This window comes from Chiloscyllium plagiosum, unplaced genomic scaffold (genome assembly GCF_037043375.1).
Source record: "Chiloscyllium plagiosum isolate Xiang-an unplaced genomic scaffold, Cpla_swu_hap1 HiC_scaffold_5, whole genome shotgun sequence".
Taxonomy (NCBI): Eukaryota; Metazoa; Chordata; class Chondrichthyes; order Orectolobiformes; family Hemiscylliidae; genus Chiloscyllium; species Chiloscyllium plagiosum.
This window is the reverse complement of record NW_028270143.1, coordinates 6,637,923-6,665,820: the sequence shown is the minus strand read 5'-3', so window position 1 is coordinate 6,665,820 and position 27,898 is coordinate 6,637,923. Positions and strand designations below refer to the sequence as shown.

General features: G+C 44.3%; 1 protein-coding gene across 1 annotated transcript in view; it reads right to left on the bottom strand.

Moving 5' to 3' along the window:
* Window positions 1-27,614, bottom strand: part of cpvl (carboxypeptidase vitellogenic like) — a 106,657-nt gene extending 79,043 nt beyond the window's left edge. Inside the window, exons 1-2 of the mRNA XM_043689523.2 lie at window positions 27,391-27,614; window positions 164-345 (exon numbers count right to left, since the gene is read on the bottom strand). Of these exons, the coding sequence (XP_043545458.2) occupies window positions 164-344 (181 nt within the window). The 5' untranslated portion in view covers window position 345; window positions 27,391-27,614. The remainder of the gene's footprint in view (window positions 1-163; window positions 346-27,390) is intronic.
* Window positions 27,615-27,898: the final 284 nt, after the last annotated feature.

Below are 27,898 nucleotides of genomic sequence, written 5' to 3'. Positions count from 1 at the left end.
AACCTCTCATTCATATTCAGAAAGTTTTCTTTGTACTTAATTATGAAAACAAACTAGAAGATGATTTAAAGAATCAGAACATTCTAATTGTACCCTTCTAAATTAGAGTTAAACAGCTTGATGTTTGCAATTATAATCGACTGTCGGCCAATGTTTATCTCACCTTTCTCAATTTCTCCACGTTCCAGGTAAGGAGTGAGAAAGAGGGGTTTCCCAGGGTCTGCCACTGAGGGTGTAGAAACTTTGACACCATTAAACATTTGACGGAGAAAAGTAAACCTTCCAGACATACAGCATGGCGGAATGGAAACGAGTGCAATGACAAATAGCCATGTTTGCCACATCCTAAAGGAAATGGACAGAGAGGTTGTTTAGTCTTAGGAAAAAAATGCTTCACATTTCTCTGTGTAATGGAGCTGCAATGTGGTAAATCAAATTGTTAGTTAAACAGCCAAATACAAAATAATTAATCTTATTATTTGTAAATTAAATAATGGGTGCTTTATAAATCAACATTAACAAAGATGACATACATCTATCAGTAATTATATTATTGGATTAATAATCGCCCCTTCCATTCTGTTTAAAGCAATCCTACTGTACATGAATCAATCGCTGCAGTGAGACTTCAGTTATGAATTGCATGACTTCAAACATATTGTTGATACGAAATGAATTCATGGAAAGTCAATTTCCATGCTACGGTGTTGTCATTGAGTCAGAGTCATATAGCAGGAAAACAGACCCTTCAGTCCAATTACGCAATGCTGACTGTGCTCCCAAACTTAAACTAGTCCCACCTGCCTGCACTTGGCCCTGTCCCTCCAAACTTTTCCTATTCATGAACCGTATCCAAATGCCTTTTAAATGTTGTAATTGTACCTGCATTCACCACTTCCTCTGGAAGTTTGCTGCACACACTAACCACTCTGTGCAAAAATGTTGCCCCTCATGTCCTTTTCAAATCTTTCTCCTCTCACCTTAAAGATATGCTCCCTAGTTTTGAACTCCCCCACTCTAGGGAAAAGACCCTTGACATTCAACGAACCTATACCCTCCATTTTATAAAGCTCTGCAAGATCAACCCTCAACCTCCTACTCCAATGAAAAAAGTCCTAACCTATCCAGCTTCTCCTTATATCTCAACACCTTCAATGCCAGCAACATCCTGATCGATCTTTTCTGAACCCTTTCCAGTTTAATAATATCCTTCATTTAACAGAGTGACCAGAACTATACACAGTACTCCAGAAGAGGCCTCACCAACGTTCTGTACAATGTCAACATGATATCCCATCTCCTACTACTCAAAGGTTTGTCATACAGTGTGTGCTCTGCCAAAGGTAGGTCCTCGGCTATTTGTCCACTAATATCATTGGAGCCATTTTATTTGCAAAGGGCAGTGGTTGCTCACCATTGTCTTCTAGTCTGAGGGCAGATTTAGTTAGCACATACCAAGATTACCTCAGCCATAGCAAAAAACCGACCCTACACGTTAACATTATTCTGAACTACATGCGAGGTTATCTAGCCAACGGAACTAATCAGTCTCCGTTGCAACACTGGATACAGCAGTAAAAGGTGAGACTTAAGTCGAGACATTAAAAATCAACAATGTGAAAAGTGCCAGAGGAAATAATAACATGCAGCTAGAAATCACTTTTTTGGACTGAGTAAGAAGCCTTCTCTTCTAACCACTAAAATAATGTATTTATTGTTTGTTAACAAGTCAGCAATTACTATGGACAGAGACATATGTAGCAGCTGCTTAAGACTAGCACTTTTGGTTTGTATGTGACATGATTTCAGCTCAATTTGCTTAACACATTGAGCTAGAATTTACTGTAGCTGTTCAGCATTCATTGATCATTAGATTCAATGATTCACGAGATTTCCATAATTTTATTCTGCACATAATTGCCATGGGAGCTGGAAATGGCACTACACTCTCTACAGGGGATCCAGGATCCGCGTGAACAGAGCAAATAACTGTGCATCTCCGGAATCGTCAGACTGAAGTACCTTAAATGAACAACAAAGTTGAATCAGGATATGAAAGTAGTAAATTCAATATCAAATCAGATACTGAAAGGGAATTAGAAAGAAAAAGTAGGACTGGATTAAGTGCAAGTATATAAGAATTAGAAAAGAGAGGATTTTAAAAAAAAAGTATATACATCTATAGTCATAGAACCTTGCATGTGAAACACATTCTATATCCAGCATCTTGGGGTAGAAAACCTGGTCACAACCTTAATCATGTCATTGCAGATTGATGATAGTCATCTTTGGGAAGTAGAAGTAATCAGAGGCAACTTTAAAAACGGTAGCTGCGGACCACAATTCATAAAGATCCAAGATGTCAGACTGCATAAGGGCACGGGGCAGATTTCCCTCTCACCTCAAACTGTAAGTATTCATTCACCAACATGGTCTTGTGTGCAATACTGCCTTTCTTAGATGATGTTGGGATGGCGGGGTAGTAGGAATAAGGTTGGAGTAATCCTACCACATTAACGTTCTCCTATTGAATTTGTATAGTAAGGTTTGTGCTGCAGACAAAATCAGAACAAAGGTCAATGTAGCAGTATTCCATGGCCCTTCCTGTCAGAGTCGTTCTAGTCCCACTGTAGGAGGACTGCATTAAACTGGCATTTGTATGTAATGTGAATGCTGACTGCTCATGACTAAGATATTGTTCTGTTTCTGATGTTCCGAAGTTTACCAAAACTGCAACCAATGAATCCAGCCACAACAACAGGTCATCATTAATGAGATATTGATAGGTTAAGTAAGTGAACAGAAAGACAGCAAATTGAGATATTGTGGGAAAATGTGAAGTTGTTCATTTTGAAAGGGAAGACAAAAGAATAGTATTATTTAAATGGTGTAAAACTGCAACACAGAGACCTGACAGGCATGTGTGCATGAAACGAAGAAAGCTAACACATAGGTACAGGAGGTAATCAGGAAGGCCAGGAGAATGTTGGCCCTTATTACAAGGGAGTAGGAACGCCTTACAGCAACTGGAGAAGGTGCTGGTGAGACCACATCTGAAGAACTGAGAGCAGTTTTGGTCCCCTTATTGAAAAGGTATCATTTCATTCGAGAAAGTTGAGAGTAGGTTCACCAGAATGATCCCTGCTAAGTAGGGATTGTCTTATGAGCAAAGGCCAAACAGGTTCAAACTCTGCTCAATAGGAGTTTAGAAGAATGAGAGGTGATCCCTTTGACCAAATAGGCCTCTTAAAGGGTGTGACAGGGTAAATGCTGAGAGAATGTTTCTCCTCATGGAAGAGTCAAAGACCAGACGGCATAGTCTCAGAATAAGTTTCTGGGCGCCAATTTAAGGCTGAGATGAAGAGGAATTTCTCTCTCAGAGGGTTGAGTGTCCTTAGAATTCCTTGCCACAAAGAGCTGTGGGGGCAGTGTTCCCATGTATATTTAAGGCTGAGATAGATAGATTCTTGATTAGTAGAGGAATCAAGGGATATAGGGAAAGGCAGTAAAGTAACACGAGGAATGTCAGATTAGCCACGCTCCTACTGAATGTGGAGCAGCTTTGAGGGGCCAAATGATCTACTTCTGTTCCTATTCCTTATGGTCGAAGCATTGGACCAGCAACAGTCTTCAGCAGAAAGAGCTGTAGCTGAAAGTCCCCTCAGGTGGTGGTATAGGAGGGCCAGAGTCCGAAAACTCAAGCATAAAGTCTGTTTCCTCTTCACAGATGCTGCCAGACTTGCTGAGTTTCTCCAGGAATTTCTGAATGTGTTTGTTTCAGAACTCCAGCTTCCGCAGTTATTTGTTTTATTTTTAAAGTTTGTGCAGCTGGCTGCTTCTCAGAATCAACTGGGGACCTGTGCAGGATCTCTCAACCCTCAATCGTATCAAGATTGTTACTGATACAATTTGCGCCACATTACACCAGCTAATTTCTATTCCCCAGTGACTAGGTCAGTATTGCAGTTTGCGACATAACCTTACAAACATCACTGGCTTCCTCTAGGGCTTGGCATGACAGACTATGATGTCGCATTGAGAGTGCCATACTCTAATGCAATTGACCCCACCTCCATTCCATGAATATACAGGCCATCACAATTACATCTTGGAAGTCTGTACCAGGTACCCCAGAAGCTGCCATGACACTGAGATCCTTGAGAACTCTCATGTGCCTACTTCGTTCCAAGGTTTGGATGCTTTACAATGATAGTTATTGAGAAACAAACAATGAGAGCAAGTATAGATATAATGCAGCTCATTCAATGCCACATAATCCTACCATTCTGTGATCTGCACAACTGAAGCAGCCAAAGTGCTGAGAAAGTGGCAGCAGTCTTCAGAGGAGGAAGATCGAGGGCAATGATGGGTGGTACATCACCTTCAGCATGATAGAGCCCAACAGTGTCAGGCACAAATTCCTATCGACATGCGTTGGGTGGAGTATCATCTAACTGTAAATTCATCATTGTTGAAAATGCAAACAGACCTTGTTCACTCCCAGAAGGAAACACACCTTTTCGGTGTTTCTTCGCTTTTGCTGTTGTTGAACAAAAGTGAATGGTTTCAATAGTTTGAAGGCCTTCCAACATGTGACACACCCACACTGCAAAATGAGATGCTGTTACATGATGGGGCATGTTAAGGAAAGAGTAACGCTCTCCTAAATAAGGTTGTAACATAGTATGGTGTTAAGGAGAGGTAACCTGCAAAACTTGTAGCTGCAGTTGACAATAACTGTCAATTAGATAGGTGATGTCAATAATATGGCAACACATTTATGAATGCAAGCTTGAATTTGTAATGAAGTGTCAACTGGACCACCCATGTGCTCTCAGCAGCGTTTCTTTATTAATCCCCACCCACTGCGTGCACTGCCAAGGGCAATTCCTGTCATTGGGTTGAAGATTTGGAATGCTGTTCAAAAGACACCAACATGGGAATCCCGAATGGTAATGGTCAGTTGTGCCCTGCATGACATTACTCTGGAAGTGAGATCAAAGCTGCAGCAGGATGAAACATTAAGGATAATTCTGAGGAGGTCAAAGAATCTGATATGCCTAGAGTGTCTGCAGCCAATCACTGAATGTCAAAGAAGCCTCATCCAGACATAGTTCCTGAGTGCAAGAATCGTGACAAGATAGTGTTGAGCCCATAACACCATTCCCCCGCAAACACCAACCCCCCCCTCCCCCGCAACAATCTCAACATAAATCATTCCAACACCATGTCCAATCCTTTGCTCACCCTTCACTATGACCATAATATTTCCCGTAAAGGTGCACGTCTATTTGGCGGGCAGGGTGAATCATAACAGGTTTGGCATAAGATTTATAATTCTTAAACATGTTCAAATGTGTTATGCCAGTCACATCGTAACAATCACCCTGCACGTTCCTCTTTCCCTGTACATTTCCTATTGCTCCTGGGTGATGCTACACCCTGGCTTCAGCAGACCGCACAGCAGATTAGACATCTGACATCAGAGATGCTTGTGCCATACAGCCAGGTTTTAAGAGTCCATGGTGCCATTCTACATGTACCTGTGCAGGAGCAGCCACTGGGCTGGTGGGAGCAGCCCAAGCAGCAGGCAGTGGGGATCTGATCAAGCGAATTGATTTGTGGAGAATGGGGTAGCTGAGGCAAAGTTCACACATCCATTTTAAATTTCACCATCTTCCCGCTCACAGCTGTTCCATGCTTCCCACAAACCAGGAGCTGGACATCACTGAGCACACAAGGCGAGGCTTCCCTTCACCTTGTTTGAGGTCGTGGGCCACATGTACAGGTCATTGGTCAGAGAGAAAAACACTTATCAGTTGCCTTCAGCATCCGATGCTCCAAGTAAGTGGGCTTACTTTAGAAATCCTTCAGTTAACAACCATGGATCGTCATCACACCTACATTCTGTGACTAGTCAGGAGACTGGAAAGGGGAATGCTAATAATAGAGTCAGATCTCAGAGATGTACAGTATGGAAACAGACCCTTCTGTCCAATTCGTCCATGCCGACCAGATGTCCCAACCCAATCTAGTCCCACCTGCCAGCACCCAGCCCATATCCCTCCAAACCCTTCCTATTCACATACCCATTCAAATGCCTCTTAAATGTTGCAATTGTACCAGCCTCCACCACATCCTCTGGCAGCTCATTCCATACATGTACCACCCTCTGTGTGAAAATGTTGCCCCTTAGGTCTCTTTTATATCTTTCCTCTCTCACCCTAAACTTATGCCCTCTAGTTCTGGACTCCCCACCCCAGGGAAAAGACTTTGTCTATTTATCCTATCCATGCCCCTCATAATTTTGTAAACCTCTATAAAGGTCACCCCTCAGCCTCCGACGTTGGGGAAAACATTCCCAGCCTGTTGAGCCTCTCCCTATAGCTCAAATCCTCCAACCCTGGCAAAATCCTTGTAAATCTTTTCTGAACTCTTTCAAGATTCACAACATCTTTCCAACAGGAAGGAGACCAGAATTGCATGCAATATTCCAACTGTGGCCTAACCAATGTCCTGTACAGCCGCAACATGACTTCCCAACTCCTGTACTCAATACTCTGACCAATAAAGGAAAGCATACCAAACGCCTTCTTCACTATCCTATCTACCTGCGACTCCACTTTCAAGGAGCTATGAACCTGCACTCCACGGTCTCTTTGTTCAGCAACACGCTCTATGACCTTACCATTAAGTGTATAAGTCCTGCTAAGATTTGCTTTCCCAAAATGCAGCACCTCGCATTTATCTAAATTAAACTCCATCTGCCACTTCTCGGCCCATTGGTCCATCTGATCAAGATCCTGCTGTAACCGGAGGTAACCCTCTTCGCTGTCCACTACACCTCCAATTTTGGTGTCATCTGCAAACTTACTAACTGTACCTCTTATGCTCACATCCAAATCATTTATGTAAATGACAAAAGTAGAGGGCCCAGCACCGATCCTTGTGGCACTCCACTGGTCCCAGGCTTCCAGTCTGAAAAACAACCCTCCACCACCACCCTCTGTCTTCTACCTTTGAGCCAGTTCTGTATCCAAATTGCTAGTTCTCCCTGTATTCCATGAGATCTAACCTTGCTAACTAGTCTCCCATGGGGAACCTTGTCGAACGCCTTACTGAAGCCCATATAGATCACATCTACTGCCCTGCCCTCATCAATCCTCTTTGTTACTTCTTCAAAAAAACTCAATCAAGTTTGTGAGACATGATTTCCCCTACACAAAGCCATGTTGACTATCCCTAATCAGTCCTTGCCTTTCCAAATACATGTACTTCCTGTCCCTCAGGATTCCCTCCAACAACTTGCCCACCACCAACATCAGGCTCACTAGTCTATAGATTAGATTAGCCCTACAGTGTGGAAACAGGCCCTTCGGCCCAACAGGACCACACCAACCCTCCGAAGAGTAACCCATCCAAACCCCTTTTCCCCTCTGACTAATGCACCTAATTGACAATTTAGCATGGCCAATTTACCTGACCTGCACATCTTTGGACTGTGGGAGGAAACCGGAGCATCCGGAGGAAACCCACGCAAACACGGGGAGAATGTGCAAACTCCACACAGACAGTCACCCAAGGTTGGAATCGAACCCGGGACCCTGGTGCTGTGAGGCAGCAGTGCTAACCACTGAGCCACCATGCCATAGTTCCCTGGCTGGTCCTTTCTACCCTTCTTAGAGTGGCACCATGCTAGCCAACCTCCAGTCTTCCAGCACCTCACCTGTGACTATTGATGATACAAATATCTCAGCAAGAGACCTAGCAATCACTTCTCTAGCTTCCCACAGTGTTCTAGGGTACACCTGATCAGGTCCTGGGGATTTATCCACCTTTATGTATTTCAAGACGTCCAGCACCTCCTCCTCTGTTATATGGACATTTTGCAAGGTGTCACCATCTATTTTGATACTTTCTATATCTTCCATATCCTTTTCCACAGTAAATACTGGTGCAAAATACTCGTTTAGTATCGCCCCCATTTTCTGCAGCTCCACACAAAGGCTGCCTTGCTGATCTTTGAGGGGCCCTATTCTCTCCCTAGTTACCCTTTTGTCCTTAATGTATTTGTAAAAACCTTTTGGATTCTCCTTAATTCTATTTGCCAAAGCTATTTCATGTCCCCTTTTTGCCCTCCTGATTCCCTTCTTAAGTATACTCCTACTGACTTTATGCTCTAAGGATTCACTCGATCTACCCTATCTATACCTTACATGTGCTTCCTTCTTTTTCTTAAGCAAACCCTCAATTTCTTTTATCATCGAGCATTCCCTACCAGCCTTTCCTTTCACCCTAACAGGACCTTTCCTTTCACCCTAACAGGAGTATACTTTCTCTGGATTCTTGTTATCTCATTTCTGAAGGCTTCCCATTTTCCAGCTGTCCTTTGCCTGCGAACATCTGCCTCCAATCAGCTTTTGAAAGTTCTTGCCTAATACCATCAAAATTGGCCTTTCCCCAATTTAGAACTTCAACTTTTAGATCTGGTCTACCCTTTTCCATCACTATTTTAAATCTAATGGAATTATGGTCACTGGCCCCAAAGTGCTCCCCCACTGACACCTCAGTCACCTGCCCTGCTTTATTTCCCAAGAGCAGGTCAAGTTTTGCACCTTCTCTAGTAGGTACATCTACATACCGAATCAGAAAATCTTCTAGTACACAATTAACAAATTCCTCTCCATCTAAACCCTTAACACTATGGCAGTCCCAGTCTATGTTTGGAAAGTTAAAATCTCTGACCATAACCACCCTATTATTCTCACAGATAGCTGAGATCTCCTTACAAGTTTGTTTCTCAATTTCCCTCTGACTATTAGGGGGGCTACAATACAATCCCAATAAGGTGATCATCCCTTTCTTATTTCTCAGTTCCACCCAAATAACCTCCCTGGATGTATTTTCGGGAATATCATCCCTCAGTACAGAGGTAATGCTATCCCTTATCAAAAATGCCACTCCCCCTCTTTTCTTGCCTCCCTTTCTGTCCTTCCTGTAGCATTTGTATCCTGGAACATTAAGCTGCCAGTCCTGCCCATCCCTGAGCCATGTTTCTGTAATTGCTATGATATCCCAGTCCCATGTTCCTAACCATGCCCTGAGTTCATCTGCCTTCCCTGTTAGGCCCTTGCATTTAAATAAATGCAGTTTATTAGTGCTACCTTGTCCCTGCCTGCCCTGACTGTTTGATTCTCTTCTGTTCTCAATTGTACCAGTCTCAGATTGATCTCTTTCTTCACTATCTCACTGGGTCCCACCTCCCCCCAACCTTAGTTTAAATTGTCTTGAGCAGCTGTAGCAAGTCTCCCTGCCAGTATATTAGTCCCCTTCCAATTTAGGTGCAATCCAGCCTTCTTGTACAGGTCACTTCTACCCCAAAAGAGATTCCAAATGGTCCAACAATGTGAATCCTTCTCCCATACACCAGCTCCTCAGCCATGCATTCATCTGCTCTATCCTCCCATTCCTGCCCTCACTAGCTCGTAGCACTGGGAATAATCCAGATATTACTACTCTCAAGGACCGCCTTTTTAAATTCCTGCCTAACTCTCTGAAATCTCCGTTCAGAATCTCAACCTTTTCCCTTCCTATATCATTGGTTCCAATATGGACAATGACCTCCAGCTGGTCCCTCTCCCCCTTGAGAACATTCTGAACCCTCTCTGAGACATCCTTGATCCTGGAACCAGGGAAGCAACACACCATTCTGCTTTTTCACTGCTGGCCATAAAAACCACACAACAGGTTATAGTCCAACAGGTTTATTTGGAAGTCCAAGATTTCGGAGCACTGCAAGGGGTTAGGCTTTCCGATGTCATAACAGCATGGAGCATCATGACAGCCCATCCGGCTTTCCTGTGATCTGTAGTTAGAGGTATTGTGAGTTTTTATTAAAGGCCCTGTTTCCTGTTTGGCACAAGGTGGAGATGTTCTTGTCAAAGTCAAGGTTTCCACTTTCAGTACCTCACAGTCATCCTTGGGATGATCTTTTAATCGTTCTCCAGGATTCTGATGAACCATGTTACCTGCCCATCAATGAAACGCAACACTCTGAAAGCCTGTATTTCAAAATAAACCTGTTGGACTATAACCTGGACTTGTGCAATTTTTAACTTTGTTCACTCCAGTCAAACATCGGCACCTCCTCCTCATAGTTTAAGCAAACAGTGAAATTTGCAACTGACCTCGGAGGAACCTGTGTGGGAGAACTCACAGCACAGGAACAGATAAGTGCATAGTTAAGTATAACCATGCTATAAATCTACAATAGTGAGCGGATGAGTTTTTTTTTGATTATACGTTTTATTGACATCTGTTTCTTGATTACATTTTAACAATATAAACTTAAGTACTAAGCTAGGCTAGAGCAATGTTTTTTTAAAAAGAGCAGGAAGACTGCTATTTTTTGGGTCTGTAGATTGTTGAGGAGAAAAATGGCCTTTAGTAGAGTGGTGTGCTCTTCCTGTTGGATGTGGGAGATTAGGGAAAGTTTCCATGTTACTGATGATTATGTCTGCAGGATGTGTCTTTGGTTACAAGTCCTATCAGATCACATGGATCAGTTGGAGCAGTTAGAGGTAATGAGGAACTTACAGGAGCTAGGGGGTGTGATGGATGGCAGTTTTAAGAAGGGAGATAAATCACAGATACAGTCAGGTAGAAGGGTTACCACCAGGAAAGGTTGGAGAGGGAGGCAGGTACTGCAGGAGTCTCCTGTGGCTATTTCCAACTCAAACAAGTATGTTGTTTTGGAAAATGTAGGGGATGAAGGACTTTCAGGGGAATGTAGCGCATACAGCAAGATTTCTGGTACAGAGACTAGCTTTAATATATGAGAGGTACATTAGGTTCCAAGTGATTGATTGTGTTAGGGGACTGTCTAGTCAGAGGCACAGACAGACGTTTCTGCGCCCAGCAGTGAGAAATCAGAATGGTGTGTTGCCTCCCTTGTACTAGGATCAAGGATATCTCAGACAGAGTACAAAATATTCTCAAAGGTGAGAGGGACCAGCAGGAGGTCTTTTTTTCAGATTAGAACTAATGACATAGGAAGGGAAAAGGATGAGATTCTGAAGGGAGAATACAGAAAGTTAGGTAGCAATTTAAAAAGGAGGTCCTCGAGAGTAGTAATATCTGAATTACTCCTGGTGCTGCAAGCTAGTGAGAGTATGAATAGGAGGATAGAGCAGATGTATGCATGGCTGAGGAGCTGGTGCAGGGGAGAAGGGTTCACATTTTTAGATCATTGGAATCTTTTCTGGAGTAGAAGTGATCTGTACAAGAAGAATGGATTACACCTGAATTGGAAGGGGATGAATATACTGGCAGGGATATTTGCTTAAGCTGAAACACCCACTTCACACCTGCCTTTAAAAATAAGAAAACGTTAGAGTCTAGGCTATCTTCCTATATTATTTTGAGGTGATCTGGCCTGATCCATAACAGAGGGAAAGTGAGGACTGCAGATGCTGGAGATCAGAGCTGAAAAATGTGTTGCTGGAAAAGCACAACAGGTTAGGCAGCATCCAAGGAGCAGGAGAATCGACGTTTCGGGCATAAGCCCTTCTTCAGGAAACGTCAATTCTCCTGGTCCTTGGATGCTGCCCGACCTGCTGCGCTTTTCCAGCAACACATTTTTCAGCTCTGATGCATAACAGATCCCACAACTAACGGATCAGATCCAAGCTCTGCAGTCCTGTCATCTCCAAATCAAGAATTGTGTTCCCTGTAATAATCTTTCCCAAAGTACACACATCCAACATCTGTGCATGATGGAGGCTTTGACTTTCAGTTTCAATGTGTTGTCTTGCCAATGGAACCTTCAAGAAGCTGCATGGCCAAGCGTCTTAAAAGGAACTTTCTGTATCATATTCACAACCAAACAACTCACTGGAAGAGAAGGCTTCACAAAGTTAGCCATCAATGATGGGGCAGCCCAGCACACTGCAAAAGACATGCTGAAGCATTTGCAAGCATCTTGAGCCAGAAATGCCAAATGATAATTCACCTCAGTCTCCTCAACACATATCAGACTTCAGCCTATTTGACTTCTCCATGTGATATCAAGTAATAGCTTAAGGTAATGAGACACAGCAAAGGCTCAGGGCCTGACAACATTCCAGCAACAGAACTGAAGACTTGTGCTCCAGAACTAGCTCATCCCTCGCCAAGCTGTTGCAGCACAAATACAGCACTGGCATTATCCAACAATGTGGAAAATTGCTCAGTAATGCCTAGTCAATAAAAACAGGACAAATCCAACATGACCAATTACCACCCCATCAGTCTATTCTCAATCAAAGTGATGGAAGGTGTCATGAATAGTACTATCAAGTGATACTTAACTGCTCACTGACACACAATTTGGGTTCAGCCAGAGTCATTCACCTCCTAACTTCATCACAGCCTTGGTTCAAGCATAAACAAAAAAGAGAGAAAGGGAGGGTGACTGCCCTTAATGTCCAAAGAGCATCTGACCAAGTGCTCCACCAAGGAGACAGTGCAAAACTGGAATCAAACCCCTCCATTTAGAGTCATACCTGTCACAAAGGAAGCTGGTTTTAGTTATGGAAGTCAATTATCTTAACACCAGGACATCTCTGCAGGAGTTCCTCATAGGTTCACAGGTGTGGATGTTCACTGCTGGTTACACAATGTCCAACATTATTTGCAATTCCACAGACACTGAAGCAGTTCTTGTCCACATGTAACAAGATCTGGACAACATTTTGCCTTGGGCTGATGAGTGGTGTGACTGTTTTATGTCACATATGTGCCAGGCAATGACCATTTCCAACACAGTCAATCTAACCATTGTCCCTTATAATTCAGTGGAATTTCCACATTTTCAACATCCTGAGGGTTATCACTGACTAGAAACTGAATTTGACTAGCTATGTAAGTGGCTATAAGAGCAAGTCAGAGGCTAGGATTTCTGGATTCCTGACTTTTCAAAGCCTGTCCACCATCTACAAAGTACAAGTCAGGGGTGTCATAAATACACTCCATTTGCCTGGATGAGTCAATTTGCAAAAAAATACTTAAGAAGCTAGACACCATTCAGAACAAAGCAGCCCTCCTGACTGGCATCCTGTCTAACGCCTTCAGCATTCACTCACTTCATCACTGAGGCAGTACGTATCATCGACAAGATGCACGGAAACAACATATTGAGACTTCTGTGACAATAACTTCCAAACAGTCTCTATAACCAAGGCAGACAGGATATGGAGGAGCCGGTGTTGGACAAAGTTAAAAAATCACACAACACTAGGCTATAGTCCAACAGGTTTATTTGGAAGCACTAGTTTTCAGAGTGCTGCTCCTTCATCAGGTAACTAGTGAGACAGGATCATAAGATACAAAACTTATAGTCAAAGATCACAGTGTCATGTAATTAAAATGGATTGGAACAAACCTTGATTGCTGTTAAGTCTTTCATCTTTTAGAATGTATACTGTTTTAAATGCATGACCTGTGATCTTTTGCTATAAATTCTGTGTCTTACAATCCTGCCCCACTAGTTACCTGATGAAGGAAAGGCACTCTGAAAGCTAGTGCTTCCAAATAAACCTGGTGGAGTATAACCTGGTGTTGTGCGATTTTTAACTTTAGACCTGGAATAGAGTGGTGCTGGAAAAGCACAGCAATTCAGGCAGCATCAGAGGAGCAGGAAAATTGACGTTTCAGGCAAAAGCCTTTCATCAGGAATACAGACAGAGTGCCTGAACGGTGGAGAGTTAACTGAGAGGAGGGTAGAGGTGGGGAGAAAGTAGCATAGAGTACAATAGGTGAGTGCGGGTGGGGATGAAGGCGATAGGTCAGGGAGGAGGGTGGAGTGGATAGGTGGAAAGGAAAATAGGCAGGTAGGACAAGTCATGGGGACAGTGCTGAGCTGGAAGTGAGGTGAGGTGGGGGAAGGGGAAATGAGGAAACTGGTGAAGTCCACATTGATACCCTGGGGGTTGAAGTGTTCCGAGGCGGAAGATGAGGCGTTCTTCCTCCAGGCACCTGGTGGTGAGGGAGGGCAGTGAAGGAGGCCCAGGACCTCCATGTCCTTGGCAGAGTGGGAGGGGGAGTTGAAATGTTGGGCAACAGGACGGTGGGGTTGATTGGTGTGGGTGTCCCAGAGATGTCCCTAAAGCGCTCTGCTAGGAGGCGTCCAGTCTCCCCAGTGTAGAGGAGATCGCATCAGGAGCAACGGATACAATAAATGATATTGGTGGATGTGCAGGTAAAACTTTGATGGATGTGGAAGGCTCCTTTAGGGCCTTGGATGGAGATGAGGGAGGAGGTGTGGGCGCAGGTTTTGTAATTCCTGCGGTGGCAGGGGAAGGTGCCAGGACGGGGGGGATTGTTGGGGGGCATGGGCCGACAAGGGCAGGAAATACATGGGGACATTGCCACATTCAATTTCTCCACCATCCTGCCTTGTCACAATCTTTGGGTCAAAATCCTGGAACTTTCTCCCTAATATTACAGTGAATGTAGCTACACCACATGGGAGTGCAGCAGTTTAAGAAGTCAACTCACCATCACTTGCTGCAGGACTAGTCAAGAAAGGCAATAAACACAGGCCAAGGCAGCAATGTTCATTCATGGATGAATGAAAAGTCTAAAAATTTGCATAAGACATCTGAAACAAGATCAGTCATCCCAAACAACGGCAAATTCTTTATTCATCCTGAAGAGTGGCTGTTTCTTGCATTGATACAAATTCACTGGAAACAGATTTTGCACAGTTTGTTTTCAAATGTGTTTTTGTGGTAACTAAAAAAAACACAGGGGAGCTTAGCAAAGGTTTCAAAGTTGTAAAATCAATTGTACTGGAGCTAACTAACTAAAACCACAGAAGTTTCATGGATTTCATTTAGCAGTTAAAAGTTGTAATATCAGATTCTCAAAATCCTCAAAAAGGTTGGATTGTAACCTTGGCACCATCAGCACTGCACAGCTGGACAAACAAGATAACATGGTTCTAAACCTCTAATACAAGCCATTTTTGGAATAAGAGACAATCTCAGTAAGTCAATCCTTTGTACAAAACTACTAATGCCCTTTTCTTTTACTCCTAACACTTAATATTCATAGCTCTGTCTAGTCTATGGGGACTTTGCATAGCCAGGTTTTAACTGTAGTACCAAGCACCATTCGTGGTACATCGAATGCGATGTGCAGGCACGATTCTGTGGCATTTACAGCTCTAAGAAAATACTGACAAGTATTTAAACAAGATTTAAAAGCTGCTGTTTTGGTAACCAAATAGTCTCAGTTTTTTTTAATAAGTAAACATATAAATGTTTGCCCATCACGGCCCATGCTAACAACATAGTTATTCCTCTTGCATATATTGAATCTATAGCAGGTTCCCTCAAGTGTTTCATTCATAATCAGTTGATCAAAACGTGCTTATTTTAAAAAAAGGCTGAGTTTAACCAATGCGAGACTTAAAAAATTGCCATTCCTCCAGAATATGGAATTGGTCTCCTTCACACTAGCTGCTAACAAACCAATGGAGGAATGCACCGAGAGGTGGGCACCGCAGGGTGTGGCGTGTTTTATTTCCCCTTTCGATTCAGTTTTGATTTAATCCCTGCCCTCCCTATCACCTTTTTGATCACTTAGGCATTGTGCTTTGTTGAGAAGGGCTCTGCTTGTCACTGGCCAGTCGGGTCTTTCTTTTTTCCCGTGGAGGAGTATAAATAAAGATTTCTGCACTCGCTGTTCTTCACTGTGTCCTATACCTGCGCACACACAACAGACGGGGTTCTGGGGAAAATAAGCACTACCGCTGTTTGGCTATAGTGTGATTTAAAAAAAAAGGTTGGAGAAATGTTTCTTATGCTTTCAGTTCATACCATGCAGTACCCTGGCTGTCTTGGTCTATGGACCCTGCTAATTGTATGGCACCAAGGACGCAGTTGCTTGCATTTCTAATAAAGCCATGTTAATGGTGGAAGGAGCTGCTGCAGATTTCAAAGCGTGCAGGAGAAAACTAAGACTAATCTAGAAATTTATATAATGCATTTAAGTGAGAACTGACAGGAACATAAAATTGAAGCCCTAATTTTTATTAAAAGACTCAATAAATCTTAACACTCTTGAGAAATACATTGTAAGAAAAATAAACTTCAAGGGAAACGTAATTTAGTTTGTATTTTGCTTTTTGAAGAGTTTGGAATTAGGAAAGGTCGTGTTGGAATTTACACAGTGCCTTTCATGACCACCAGATGGGGTTGCACATTAGCTCAGTGGTTAGCAGTGCTGCCTGAAAGCATCAGGGACCTGGGTTTGATTCCAGACTCGGACAACTGCCTGTGTGGAGTTTGCACATTCTCCCTGTGTCTGTGTGGGTTTCCTCCGGGTGCTCCGGTTTCCTCCCACAGTCCAAAGATGTGCAGGTTAGGTGGATTGGCCATGCTAAATTGCCCGTAGTGTCCAGGGACGTGCAGACTAGGTGGATTAGCTACGGGGAAATTTTCATTAGGGAAGTGGATCTGTATGGGCTGCTCTTCAGAGGGTTGATGTCGACTCGATGGGCTGAATGACTTGCTTCCACACTTTGTAGGGATTTTATTCTACGCCCCAAAGTACTTTACTTCCAATTAAGTACTTCTGCGGTCTTGGATAAGCATTTTAAAGCAACCTTATCCGATATGTTATGACACGCCTCTACAGCAGGTGGGAATTGAACTGGAGCTTTCTAGTCCAGAGACCACAACATGTTGGAGCAGAAGTAGGCCATTCAGTCCATCAAATCTGCTCTGCCATTTAATTTTTTTTAAATTTTTTATTTTAACCCCCACACTACCACCTAAGTGCGGTAGTGCTTATTGTTTTTTTTCCCCAGCACCCATGGTGTGTGTGTGCAGGTGTGGGACACAGTGAAAGACACAAAGTGCACGAATCTTTATTCAAATTCCACCACCAGGAAGATAGGAAAACACCCGGGTGGCCAGTGACAAACACTGCCCTTCACATCAAAGGGCAGTGCTGTGTGATCAAAAACAGTGAAGGGGAGGGTAGGGACTAAATCAAAATAGAACTGGAGGGAGAAATGATGCACTCCACTCCCTGCGGCGCCCACCTCTCCCTGAACAACTCCAGGGTGTTGGTGGACACCGTGTGCTCCTTCTCCAAGGACACCCGGGCCCTAACGTAACCGCGGAAGAGGGGCAGGCAGTCGGCCCTAACGACCCCCTCCACGGCCCGCTGCCTCGACCTGTTGATGGCCAGTTTGGCCAGGCCCAGGAGCAGACCCACAAGGAGGTCTTCAGACCTGCCCTCCTTCCTCCGTACCGGGTGCCCAAAGATCAGGAGCGTGGGACTGAAGTGCAGCCAAAAACAGAGGAGAAGGTTTTTCAGAAAATCAAAAAGGGAGTGCAAACGCCCACACCCAATATACACGTGGTCCACGGACTCCACTGCGCCACAGAACAAGCAGTTGGGCTGGGAGTCCGTGAACCACCGCAATCTGCGGTTGCAGGAGACTGCTGCGTGCAGCACCCTCCACCCCAGATCCCTGAGAGAAAGGGGGAGGACTCCCGAGTAGAGAGCCCTCCACTGGGGATCCCCACCGCCCGGTGGCAAATGGGCACGCCAAGGCGTGTCCGGACGGTGGATGAGGGAGAAGAGGTGGACGGTGTGCAGCAGCAGTCTATACAGGGCCTTCCTTTTCACATCCCTAAATGAAACAAAATTAAAATTTCGGAAGCGGCTCAGGTTGTGGGGCACAGGCTCCCGCAGGAAGTACGGGACCTTGGGGCCAATGTGAAATTCCGGCCGGGCTGGGGTGAGCGCAGACGGGATCCCACCGCACACCTGAGCGTCCTCCAACTGGTACACTACGTCGGGTCCGAGCACCGCCGTTTTAAGGCGTCGGATGGCGGTGGCCACGTACCGGACGTCTACCGCTGCCCTGCTGGCTATGGCTCTGCCATTTAATGAGATCATGGCTGATCTAAAAATCCTCAACCTCCACTTCTTTCCTACCTTTTCCCCACAATGGATGTTAGCTATCGGCCGGTTCATTTAACTGTTCTTTGTCTCTTTCCCTTCTTAAATAAAAGGTGTTACGTTGACAATTTTCTAGAATCTACAGATTCCTGGGAGATTACTACCAGTGCATCCACTATTTCTGTAGCTGCTTCCTTTAATATCCTGAAATACATCACATAAGGTCCAGCAGAAGTATTAGTTTGTGGCTCCATTAGTTGCCCTAGTACTTTATCTCCAGTGACAGTCAATGTATCATTTTCTATCCTCCTTTTGCCCCTTGAATATTTAACAATTTTGGAATGCTTCCAATGTGAAGACTAAAGCAAATATTTGTTCAACTGCCTATTATTATTTCCTCAGCCTCATTCACGAAGGGACAGATGTTCACTTGGGCTTCTCTCTTCCTTTTTATACATTTAAAGAAGCTGAGAGAGAAGGTCACTACCGCTATGCCACTAGTCCTTTTGTAATTTCTCCATCTACCATGGTGAATACAAGCCCATATGCCAAGAGCATTAGCCTAGATCCCCAGATTACTATTGCAGCAAGATGACTACCACCTTCCTTTATGTAGTCACAGATATAATGTAAGAAATGCAACCACCAGTTAGGGCACAACAAATAGCCACAAAGCAATGTAATAATGACCAGGCATTCTGTTCGTGTAAAACTGATTGAGGGAGAAACATTAGACAGGATTCTGGGGATAGCTCCCCTTGTCTTTCTCAAAACAGTGTCATGGGATCATTTACATCCTCTCCAGAAGCAAAGGGAGGCCTTGGTTTCATGTCTCATCTCCAACAGTATTGCAGAGGTATATCAGTCTTGATTTTGTTCAAAACCTGGAATGGATTTTCACATTGGAAGCCTGTGGCTCAGAATGAGATTGCTGCCAACTGAGCCAGGATTTTAATTCAAAGCCATGACCAGAATAGTTGACATAAATAAGGATTAAAAGGTAAATAGAAGAAAAAAATTGTTTTAAATAATGTAGTCATAGAGATGTACAGCATGGAAACAGACTCTTCAGTCCAACTTGTCCATGCCACCCAGGTATCCCAACCCAATCTAGTCCCATCTGCCAGCACCCAGCCCATACCCGTCCAAATGCCTTTTAAATGTTGCAATTGTACCAGCCTCCACCACTTCCTCTGGCAGCCCATTTCCCCCCCCCCCCCCAACACACACACACACACACACACACACCTCTGTTTGAAAAAGTTGCCCCTTAGGTCCCTTTTATATCTTTCCCCACTCACCCTAAACTTATGCCTTCTGGTTCTGGACTCCCCGACCCCAGGGAAAAGACCTTGTCTATTTATCCTATCCATGCCCCTCATGATATTACAAACCTCTATAAGGTGACCCCTCAGCCTCCGACGTTCCAGGGGAAAAAAAAAGTCCTAGCCTATTCAAACCTCTTCCTATAGCTCAAATCCTCCAACTCTGGCAACATCCTTTTAAATCTTTTCTGAACTCTTTCAAGTTTCACAACATCATTCTGAAAGGAGGGAGATCAGAACTGCACGCAATATTTCAAAAGTGGGCTATCAATATCCTGTACTACCACAACATGACCTCCCAACTCCTGTACTCAATACTCTGACCAATAAAGGAAACCATACCAAACGCCTTTTTCACTATCCTATTTACCTGCGACTCCATTTTCAAGGAGCTATGAACCTGCACTCCAAGGTCTCTTTGTTCAGCAACACTCCCTAGGACCTTACCATTAAGTGTATAAGTCCTGCTAAGATTTGCTTTCCCAAAATGCAGCACCTCACATTTATCTGAATTAAACTCCATCTGCCACTTCTCAGCCCATTGGCCCATTTGATCAAGATCCCGTTAAAATCAGAGGTAGCCTTCTTCGCTGCTCACTACACATCCAATTTTGATGTCAGCTGCAAACTTACTAACTGTACCTCTTTTGCTCACATCCAAATCAGCTATGTAAATGACAAAAAGTAGAGGACCCAGCACCAATCCTTGTGGCACTCCACTGGTCACAGGCCTCCAGTCTGAAAAACACCCTCCACTACCACCCTCTGTCTTCTACAATTCAGCCAGTTCTGTATCCAAATGGCTAGTTCTCCCTGTATTCCGTGAGATCTAACCTTGCTAACTCGTCTCCCACGGGGAACCTTCTCGAACACCTTACTGAGGTCCACATAGATCACATCTACTGTTCTACCCTCAATCCTCTTTGTTACTTCTTCAAAAAAACTCAATCAATTTGTGAGACATGGTTTCCCAAACACAAAGCCAAGTTGACTATCCCTAATCAGTCCTTGTCTTTCCAAATACATGTACATCCTGTCCCTCAGGATTCCCTCCAACAACTTGCCTACCATCGACGTCAGGCTCACTGGTCTATAGCTCCCTGGCTTGTCCTTACCAACTTTCTTAAACAGTGGCACCACCTTAGCCAATCTCCAGTCTTCCAGCTTCTCACCTGTGACTATCGATGATACAAATATCTCAGCAAGAGGCCCAGCCATCACTTCTCTAGCTTACCACAGAGTTCTCAGGTACACCTGGGGATTTATCAGTTTTTATGCATTTCAAGACATCCAGCACTTCCTCCTCTGTAATATGGACATTTTTCAAGATGTCACCATCTATTTCCCTACATTCTATATCCTTCCATATCCTTTTCCACAGTAAATACTGATGCAGAATACTCATTTAGTATCTCCCCCATTTTCTGTGGCTCCACACAAAGGCCGCCTTGCTGATCTTTGAGGGAGAAAGTGAGGACTGCAGATGCTGGAGATCAGCGCTGAAAATGTGTTGCTGGAAAAGCGCAGCAGGTCTGGCAGCATCCAAGGCAGGATTCCTGAAGAAGGGCTCTTCCCTGAAATGTCGATTCTCCTGATCCTTGAGGGGCCCTATTTCCTCCCTAGTTACCCTTTTGTCCTTAATGTATTTGTAAAAACCCTTTGGATTCTCCTTAATTCTATTTGCCAAAGTTATCTCATGTTCCCTTTTTGCCCTCCTGATTTCCCTCTCAAGTACACTCATACTGCCTTTATACGCTAAGGATTCACTTGATCTGTCCTATCCATAGCTTATATTTGCTTCCTTCTTTTTCTTAAGCAAACCCTCAATTTCTTTAATCATCCAGCATTCTCTATACCTACCAGCCTTACCTTTCATCCTAACAGGAATATACTGTCTCTGGATTCTCATTATCCCATTTCTGAAGGCTTCCCATTTTCCAGCCGTCCCTTTACCTGCAAAAAGCTGCCCAATCAGCTTTTCTAAGTTCTTGCCTAATATATTCAACATAGGCCTTTCTCCAATTTAGAACTTCAACTTTTAGATCTGGTCTATCTTTTCCCATCACTCTTTTAAAACTAAGAATTATGGTCACTGGTCCTAAAGTGCTCCCCCACCTTTAACACTATGGCAGTCCCAGTCGACATTTGAGGAGTTAAAATCCCCTATCATAACCACCCTGTTATTCTTACCAATAACTGAGATCTCCTTACAAGTTTGTTTCTCAATTTCCCTCTGATTATTAAGGGGGTCTATAATATAATCCTAATAAGGTGATCATCCCTTTCTTATTTCTCAGTTCCACCCAAATAACATCCCTGGATGTATTTCCAGGAATATCCTCCCTCAGCACCGCTGTAATACTATCAAAAACACCACTCCCCCTCCTCTCTTGCCTCCCTTTCTGTCCTTCCTGTAGCATTTGTATCCTGGAACATTAAGCTGCCAGTCCTGTCCATCCCTGAGCCATGTTTCTGTAATTGCTATGATATCCCAGTCCCATGTGCCTAACCATGCCCTGAGGTCATCTGCCTTCCCTGTTAGGCCTCTTGCTTTGAAATAAATGCAATGTAATTTATCAGTCCTACCTTGTTCTCTGCTTTGTCCCTGCCTGCCCTGACTGTTTGCCTCGCTTCTTTTCTCAACTGTACCAATCTCAGATTGATCTCTTCCTCACTATCTCCCTGGGTCCCATTCCCCCACCTTACTACTTTATATCCTCCTGAGCAACTCTAGCAAATCTCCCTACCAGTATATTAGTCCCCTTCCAATTTAGGTGCAATCCGTCCTTCTCGTACAGGTCACTTCTACTCCAAAAGAAATTCCAATGATCCAAAAATGTGAATCCTTCTCTCATACACCAGCTCCTCAGCCATGCATTCATCTGCTCTATCTTCCTATTCCTTCCCTCACTAGCTCTAACACTGGGTGTAATTCAGATATTACTACTCTCAAGGATCTCATTTTTAAATTCCTGCCTAACTCTCTGTAATCTCCCTTCAGAATCTCATCCTTTTCCCTTCCTCTGTCATTAGTTCCAATGTGTGACCTCCTGCTGGTCCCTCTCCCCCTTGAGAACATTCTGCACCCTCTCTGAGATATCCTTGATCTTGGCACCAGGGAAGCAACACACCACTCTGATTTTTCGCTGTTAGCCACAGAAACATCTGTCTGTGCCTTAGACTAGACAATCCCCTAACACAAATCAATCGATCAATCTCTTGGAACCCAACGTATCCTTCATTGCATTAGAGCCAGCCTCAATACCAGAAACTTGGCTGTTCTCCTGAGAATCCATCACCCCCTGCACTTTCCAAAACAGCATACTTGTTTGAAATGGGGATAGCCACAGAAGACTCCCGCATTTCCTGCCTACCTCTCTTACCTTTCCGAGAGTTAGCCCATCTATGTGACTGTACCTGTGACTTTTATCCCTTCCTATAATTGCCATCCATCACACCCCCTTGCTCTTGTAAATTTCTCATTGCCTCTCACTGTCGCTCCAACCTTCCATTCGATCTGATAGAATTCCCAACCAATGGCATTTATTGCAGGTGTAATCCTCAGTAACACGTAAACTCTCCCAACAACACTGTCTTATTCCTCTCCAAAACATTGCTCTAGGCTAACTTAATACTTATGGCTTATATTTTAAATTTAATCAAGAGACACAGATATCATGTTGGTGATATAACTTTTACTCATTAACATTATCATACTTTAAAGTATTTTAAAGTATTAAAATATCCCAATTGCTTCTCAGGTGCATTTTGAATCAAAACGTCATAACAAGCTACAAAAGCAGTTGGTGATAGTAAGGACTGCAGACGTGTAAGTCAGAGTTAATAAGATGTGGAGCTGGAAAAGCACAGCAGGTCAGCATCTGAGGAGCAGGGAAGTCGTCATTTCAGGTCAGGATCCTTCATCAGAACTGGGGAGTGGGAAGGGATCTCAGGAATAAACAGAGGGAGAGGGGTGGGGTAAGGTAGCTGGGATGCACCCGCATGGGTCTGAGCTATGCCTGCCTCTTTGCAGGATACATGGCACAGTCTCTCTCCCACAGCTACACCAGCAACATCCCCTACCTCTTCCTCTGCTATGTTGATGGCTGTGCTGCCTTGTGCTCCCAAGAGGAGCTCGAACAGTTCATTAACTTCACCCACACCTTCAATCCTGACCCCAAATTCACATGGACCATCTCTGACACCTCCCTCCCTTTCCTGGACCTCGCCGTCTTCATCTCAGGTAACCAACTTAACACAGACATCCGTTTCAAACTTACCAACTCCCACAGTTTGCCAGACTACACCTCCTCTCACACATCCTCCTGCAAAAATGAGATCCCGTACTCTCAATTCCTCCGCCTCTGCTCCCAGGATGAGCAATTCCACTCCAGGACATCCCAGATGTCCTCCTCCTTCAAGGACATGTGGCCAGATAGGCTGCCCAAAATAATTGGTTTATGATGAACTTTGATAAAGTGGCCAAAAATTAAAGAATGCTGGGAAATAAAACCCAGCCTTGACTAAAATGACTGTGCTAATCCACATGCTGCAGAATCCAGAAAGGCTGCAACTGCCCACAGATGGTTTGCAAACAAACCTGACAGCTGCAGACCCTGCAATATACACCTCAAGGTGGACTTGAATTGGACAATGGAATGTTGCCCTCAGGACAATTGGAACCATTGAATCATTTGCTCGACACAGAGGCACCTAAGGGCGACCCTCCAATCAATGTGCCAACATCTGGTTAGGTCTGATTGATCAGGGTAATCGAACCTGATCAATCCATTGGTATCCTCAAGACCCTCCCAAATGGGCACAAAGGCTCAGAAGGTTAAAAATCACCACAAAACCCCACTCAGGCCAGTAACTCGAGAATAACCACCAAAAGAGAAGACACCTCCAAGATCATCAAAAGAAAAGGCATCATCACGTGGAACCCAGCCAAGTTCTACTGGGGTGGTATACAATCAATCAACTATAGGATGGAGTAGTAATGTATATCATTAGTTCATAGTAAATTTGTTGTTCCACTATTAATTATTTCAGTAAGTGAAAAGCATTGTTTGTAATCTCAGTTCAAACCAAATCTCAGTTCTTTTAATGAATATAAGAATTTAAACACAGTATGGCAGACACAATAGACTGGAATTTCCCTTCCCCTGTGATTAATAATGCCCTCAACAGCATCTCCTCTATTTCCCACACTTTTGCCTTCAAACCCCCTCCCCCCACAATAAGGATAGAGTACTCCTGGTCCTCACATACCACCACACCAACCTCCAAATCCAAATGCATCATCCTCTGGCATTTTCGCCACCTTTAGATTAGATTAGATTACTTACAGTGTGAAAACAGGCCCTTCAGCCCAACAAGTCCACACTGACCCTCCGAAGAGCAACCCACCCATACATTTACCCCTTCACCTAACACTACAGGCAATTTAGCATGGCCAATTCACCTAACCTGCACATCTTTGGACTGTGGGAGGAAACTGGAGCACCCGGAGGAAAGCCACGCAGACACGGGGAGAATGTGCAAACTCCACACACAGTTGCCTGAGGCGGGAATTGCACCCAGGTCTCTGGCGCTGTGAGACAGCAGTGCTTAACCACTGTGACACCGTGCCGCCCACTGTAGTCAGACCCCACCACCAAACAGATTTCCTTCCTCACCCCATCTGCTTTCCATAGGGACTGTTCACTCCAAGACTCCCTTATCAGTTCCACACCCAGCACCTTTCCCTGGAACTGCACAAAGTACAACACCTGCCCCTACGTCTTCTTTCCAAGGCCCCAGATGCTCATTTCAAATCCAGCAGAGATTCACCTGCACTTCTAACCTGGTCTATTGCATCCAATGTGGTCTCCTCTTCATCAGAGAGGCCAAACGCAGGCTTGGAGATTGGTTCGCTGAGCATCTATGTTCTGTACGCTCCAATCAAAACCACCATCTGGTTGCCAGCCATTTCAACTTCCACTCCCACTCCCCTGGCAACATGTCCATCCTGGGCCTACTCCTCAGCCAAAGTGAGGCCACATGCAAACTGGAGGAACAACACCTTATATTTCACCTCAGGAGCTTACAGTCCAATGGCCTCAACATAGAGTTCACCAGCTTCAAAGTCTCCTCACCCCCAACCTCATCCCATGTCCAACCCTCCCTCTCCTCCTCACCTTCTTGACCTATCTTACCCATCCATCCCCCTTCTCACTTATCTGCTCCACCCTTCCCACTGACCAATCACAATAACCCCCTACCTGCATCAACCTCTCACCATCCCCCCTACCTCTCCCCCAGCCCCATCCACCTATTTATTTCTGAGCTCCTGTCCCCCTCCCGACCTGAAACGTTATCTTTCCTGCTCCCTCATAAGCAATTGTTTGTTACCACAGGTAGCCAAAACTTAGTCAAATGGGTAAGCTTGAAGAAAGCCAGGGAAAGTTTTAATTTGGAATGCTTTAGGTTTAGGAGCTGAATAACATCGATCCATGCATGAAATTGATTTCTACAGCTTGAGCAGGTTCAGGGATAGAGAGGGAGTTTATTCAAAAACAAGGATACGAACTTTAACACTGAGATGTTGCCAGATTGGAGCAATGTGGGTTGGCGTAAACTAAATGGGACTTGTGCAGTTAGGTTACAGGGTTTTGAATAAAAACACATTTACAGAGAATGCAATGTATGAATAGGAGAAACGTCACAATTTTTTATTTAAATATTACTTATTTTTAAATCTCTATTCCTTTAGTCAGTGACATTGCTATTTGATACCATTGATAGCTTTTGATTCTATGAAATTTTAAAAAAATTGCACTTGGTGATTCTGAGTTATTGGCAGATGTAACGACACACCTCCAGAGCAGGTGGGATTTGAACCCTGGCCTCCTGGCTCGGAGATAGAGACACTGCACCACAAAATCCCAAACTTGCATGGGTAGCAATGCTTACAAACAGTGGGTGAATGTCACATGAGTAAATGACGTGCACCACATCATATGATCAGTTGCACATGATCTAGTAGCAGCACAGAGCGGAAAGTTTACCATATACCACCCAGTAGTGTCACCCTAACAGGAACGAAACGAAATGCGCTGGGTTAGAGCTGCTCATACGCCACTTCCCCAGAATCCCAGCCCCAACAGGAAGTATTAGTTAATAAAACAGGGTGGTACCCTCTCATGATCAAACAGCAATAGGAATGTTGAATTCTGGCTACCATAATCACATTACAGGCAATGAACTGCAGCTAAAGGATTTTCGAAGATTTAACCCCAGCTTGCTGACTCTTTCCCTTCACAACACTGATTGCACGCCCCGAGACGTTCATTTTGAAATGCAAAGTGCTTTGGAGCGTCCGGTGGTGCCAATTGAATACAAGTTGATACTTTTCCCCTCCAGCTGTATGTAATATTTAAGCCCCAAACCCAATCCCTAACCCCCCTAAATGCCGTCCCCAATCTGTAACATTTACTCCACAACCCCCTGGTGAAGGAGCGTCGCTCCGAAAGCTAGTGCTTCCAATTAAACCTGTTGGACTATAACCTGGAGCTGTGAGATTTTTTTTTTAAAAAACTTTGTACACCCCAGTCCAACACCGGCATCTCCATGTCATGTCTTTCCAGGGAGACTCCCTTGGGACGTGTACGTTTGGCTGAGTACAAGCCAAATTCTCAGGAGGACACAAATCTGTCCATGCAAGAGCAGTCTGCATCACAACGTCCCACTGACCTGCCAATATTCTGGGTCTGGTTGTATTAGGGGGGAACCAAGTACAGTAGCCGCCTGAGCTGCAGCTGGGCTTGGAACAGAGAGAGAGAGAGAGAGAGGAGGGTCAAGAATATTCATAAAAAGAATGGATTTGGAGGTGCCGGTGTTGGACTGGGGTGTACAAAGTTGGAAAAAAAAACCCACAACACCTGTCAGACTATATCCTGGTGTTATGTGATTTTTAACAGAAAAAAAATAGGCACCCTTGGGTTGACAGCTCATGATATAACCGGCTCTCGCCCCTTTAAATCAGAATCGAATGAAAATTCAAATGCAAGGCACGGCCACCTCCAGCAGAGAGAGGGACTTCCTCGGGAATAATACCAAAACTCACCCGGACTGGAGGTGCAGCCTCTTGCTCGGAGCTTCCACTAAAGTATGCCGCTGCTTCCTGTGTCCCGGGCCGGGGAAATGACATGGGGAATACGGCAGAGAGGAGGGGAGGGAGCAGAAACCTAAGCAGCAGGACTCAGCCCTTTACTGCCACAACGCTACAGGGAGAAACACATCCTGATACCACATTGGGGAACAGATTAACGACAACAACTGTTTGCATTGATATAACGCCGTTTAAACCTCTTTCACCCCCCTCTGCAAAGAAGCATCTGGCACTGATAGAACTCGGGAACTCCAACAGCAAACAGGGCGGTTCACTTAAGCCTCGAACCACAGAGATGGGTTTTGATAAGTTTCTCTTTTCCCCCCAAAAAATCAGTGAACGTTGTAAAACGAGTGGACAAACTTAGGGTGAGAGGGAAGCCAAGAACCAAAAAGTGCATATATTTGCATTTATATAGCACCTTTCAGCTATAATCTAGGGTGGTCCAAAGTATTCTACATGT